The sequence below is a fragment of the Tigriopus californicus genome, chromosome 11, assembly GCF_007210705.1.
Source record: "Tigriopus californicus strain San Diego chromosome 11, Tcal_SD_v2.1, whole genome shotgun sequence".
Lineage (NCBI taxonomy): Eukaryota > Metazoa > Arthropoda > Copepoda > Harpacticoida > Harpacticidae > Tigriopus > Tigriopus californicus.
The window spans coordinates 394,317-398,113 of NC_081450.1; the positions used below are offsets into that span (position 1 = coordinate 394,317).

At 38.7% G+C, this 3,797-nt stretch overlaps 1 protein-coding gene across 1 annotated transcript in view; it reads left to right on the top strand.

Annotated features, from left to right (window-relative positions):
- LOC131890642 (uncharacterized) overlaps nt 1-412 on the top strand; it is a 2,789-nt gene extending 2,377 nt beyond the window's left edge. The window contains exon 3 of the mRNA XM_059240038.1: nt 161-412. Coding sequence (XP_059096021.1) covers nt 161-412 — 252 coding nt within the window. The remainder of the gene's footprint in view (nt 1-160) is intronic.
- Nucleotides 413-3,797: the final 3,385 nt, after the last annotated feature.

Consider the following 3,797-nt stretch of genomic DNA (forward strand, 5'->3'; position numbering starts at 1 on the left):
GACATGCTGAGGCCAATGTCAAAAGCCTCAAGTATCTCCTCGCCAAGAACGGAGGGGAATGGGAGTCGGACGACTTTGCGGCCGGCCTCCTGGAGCTCCGGAACACGCCACGCTCGGATGGTTTATCGCCGGCTCAAAGACTTTCCTTCCCGAATTTCAGGCCTCGTCCGAGCTGGCCGATTCTAAGCGTTTGGCCGATGACCATGCACGGAAGGCGTACTTCGATCGGACCACCCGCATTAGGGAGCGGATCCCCGTGGGCGAACGCGTCCTGGTCCAAAATCCAATCTCTCGACGTTGGGACAAAGAGGCCATCATCGTTGACAATCGTTCTCCTCGAAGATACCTTCTCCGTTTTCCTTCTGGTCCTGGGCACTTTGCCTCAACGGCGGGTTGTGTGCCGGGGCAATAAATTTCGTCTTTCGAGCAAAACAGAGGACAGGAGAGATCACATCCATCTGGGGATTTCTTAGGGTAGCAAAACAGTCCATTCGAACAACCTTGGCTATTTTGTTCTTTACGGCAGAGTTGATGGAATTCATCATCGCATAAAGGGGTTGGATTCTTTTTTGTATTCTCGCTGCATTCAAACTCATAAGTGTAGCTTTTGAAAAAAACCTTTCTTTCCTAAAAAAAATAATTGAAATAAGTAAGTTGTAATGCCTTTGTTCACTTATAATGTCAATAGATGTGTTTAAAACTGTACAACTAAGGATCTTCAGTATTCAGAGAAAGGTATCTAATTCTGGACGTTTTCAAAAGCATCCATGAGCGTTGTCCCAACCCAGGGTTTAGGGTCAATTCTAGAGTAGACGGTAGAGGCTTAATGTGCGTTTTGAGAGCACCTTCAAGCCTCCAAGAATCCAGGCTAGTTCGAACAATGAAGTCCACATCTCTTCTTTCTCGGGCTCCTTCATTGTTTAATTTGCTTCCCTCTGATAGGTCTGTCGACTTCAATTTGTTTATAGGCCAAATATCATGCATTCAAATGCTATCAAGAAAACAAAATAAGATCTAACATTTCTACCAATCTGGAGATTACTTCCCCGCAGATGTTAGTAAAGTAAATTTCTGTTTTGATATGAATGGAATCACATTACGGGTTGAATAGGGCATGTCAATTAAAGGCGTACATGAACATGTGACGTCATGTCATGGATCCACAATTTCCATCGTTTGGCATACCCTATACACATACCTGTGACAATTACATTCGTAAATTTAATTAATTACAATTGCAATTACAATTATTCCTCACGTAATTAGTTACAATTACTTTTAAATTGTAATTTAATTTGATTCAATCAAAATTCAATTGCTTTTTCCAGAATACCTCTTAACAATGAAACATCTTGGCTTATCTATATTGTTTGGAACAATTATTAAAAACCATTCCAAGAAATCAGGTTTCTTTGCGCTTGGACTCCTTAAAACATATATGTAAACATATTGAAATAAAACAATGATTCACTTGCAGTGCAATACTTGCACATTAAATGGATTGATACATGATCTTAACTACTGTCCTTTTAAGAAACGCTAGCATAAAAAGTGACATTTTATTCAATATGATGAACACAACTTGTGTTCATAACATAGTGTTTCTTTTAAAATTAGTCATCAAAAACTTGTGAAATTGTGCTTTACAATTACTATTCTATTACAAATAATGATTACAAACGTCTTATTGGGTTATCAACCATACTGTATGCAACTTCAGTGACAAAATCTAGGAATCTGATTCTCAACCGATACATGAGAGCAAAATCGGACGGACAGTCCTGCCCAGTGAGGAAGATTTGGGCAAAAACATAAATCGATGAGTAAGATTATGAACATCAACATCAGGCATAGGTCCATTTTGAGTAATTTCCAGTATGTATGTATGTATGTATGTATGTATGTATGTATGTATGTATGTATGTATGTATGTATGTATGTATGTATGTATGTATGTATGTATGTATGTATTAATATTTGGCTAATATTTTCTCCGATGGTTGAAAAATAAAGCACAGAATTAGTCGCCATGTCTTTTTATCATAAATGATTTTCATTAACTTTAAGTTGGGATATACTGGTATTTTGCGTATTTATCGGGTCCTAGTAGCGTTTTTTAGGCCTTTCCACGTACGTCTCAAGTCATTCTGATTGGAATTAAAAAAAAAACTCAATACTTCTCTTTAGCAGCCTTGATCATTTTGTAATAGGTGCTAGAATATTGGGTGTGTGGGCTTTATTTTCCTTTGTGGGGAATTTCTAAACATGGCCAAAAGTTTTTGCTTCTCCTTTCGAAACTGCAGTATATCACTTGTCATCCAGGGATTTTTTTTAAATTTTTGGAACTGGGTTATCGGTTCTTAGTGGACATGCTTTATAAAAAGCGAATTGCAATGTATCATTGAAGTAGTCAAAAGAGGCTTCTGGGTTTTGTTCGAAAAAATTCCATTATATTTGCGCCAAAATTTCTTAAGTTTTTGAAGATTCTTGGGCCTGTTGATCTCTTTGAGAAAGCAAATCGAGGGTGCTTTGGTATTTTTTATGCTTGCCAAGGGAAACAAATGGGCTGAAGTAGTCACTTACGTCTGTTAAAAGAATGTCACATGTACGCTTTGCTTTCAAGTTGCTGAACATGTTGTCAATAAGGGTTGATGAAGCTGCGCGTTATTCTAGTCGGGTTTGTTGATAAAAGGATATTAACTTCGTGACTAATCATAAAATCGCTAAACTTATTTGATTTTGGAGTTGCATTTTAAAAAGTCAACATTAAAAATCGCCACATATAAACATAGGCTTTGATGGCAATGCCCAAAAACTTTGTCAAGTTCTGTAATAACTTTGCCAATATTTGCTGTCGGTGTTAAATAAACAGAAAAGATGAAATATTCGGACGTTTCATTCCTATTAACTCAGAGTCGTCCACCATAAGTCGAAGATGAGGGCACTGGCGATATGATATGGAATCATGGAAGCAAAATTCCCACTCCACCTCCTTTTTTCCTATCCTCGTTAGGTTTTCAAATTGGTAGTGTTCAAAGTTAATGTTAACTTTGTCTACTTGCCACAACTCTTGCATTGCAACTATTGATGGCGAGTTACATTTGCAAAATATCTCTTAGTTTTGACTCGTTGCCAACAAGGACCTAACATTCATCGAAACCAGCCACCACTCACCCTCATCAATGTTTTGGACGTATCCCACGTCTTGCATTAAGGAATTGACGCCTTGATTCTCCATCGCCTTATAGAAGGGTTGGCTCGTTCCATCGGATCCGAAGCAGCCACTTTCACTTAATTCCCACGGACTTCTACCTCAAAACATTTAACAATCCTAAGGAGTTGAATTGGATGATGAGCACTACAGGGTGTAAAGAAATTAAGGGCCTCCATGGCTGTTTTTCACAACATTTCTCCCTGCTCAAAATTTTTTTGACATTAAACCACAAGCATTCATTAAGGGGAACTGTTGAGTACCTAGTGACATACTTCAAATGGTATAATGATGTCCTGGAGGCGATGGGTAACCCTCTGATAGAGTGCCGTCAAAACAAATGTCTGGAAATTCAAGTGAGCCCAGTCTGAAGGTCAGAACAAGGCTAAGGGCATCCTGAAGGCCAGTAAAGCACAAAGGAACGTGGTGAGCCTTTCAGTGTTCATCCTCAAGCCATTGGAAAGTTGGAGACTCTCATGCAAATGCCATAAATTCTTTTAGAAACAGACCGGGCCGATGGGCGAAATCTGAATTTTCTAGACTCAATCTTTATGTTGGCAAACATTAGAAGGTTACCAATCTCCTG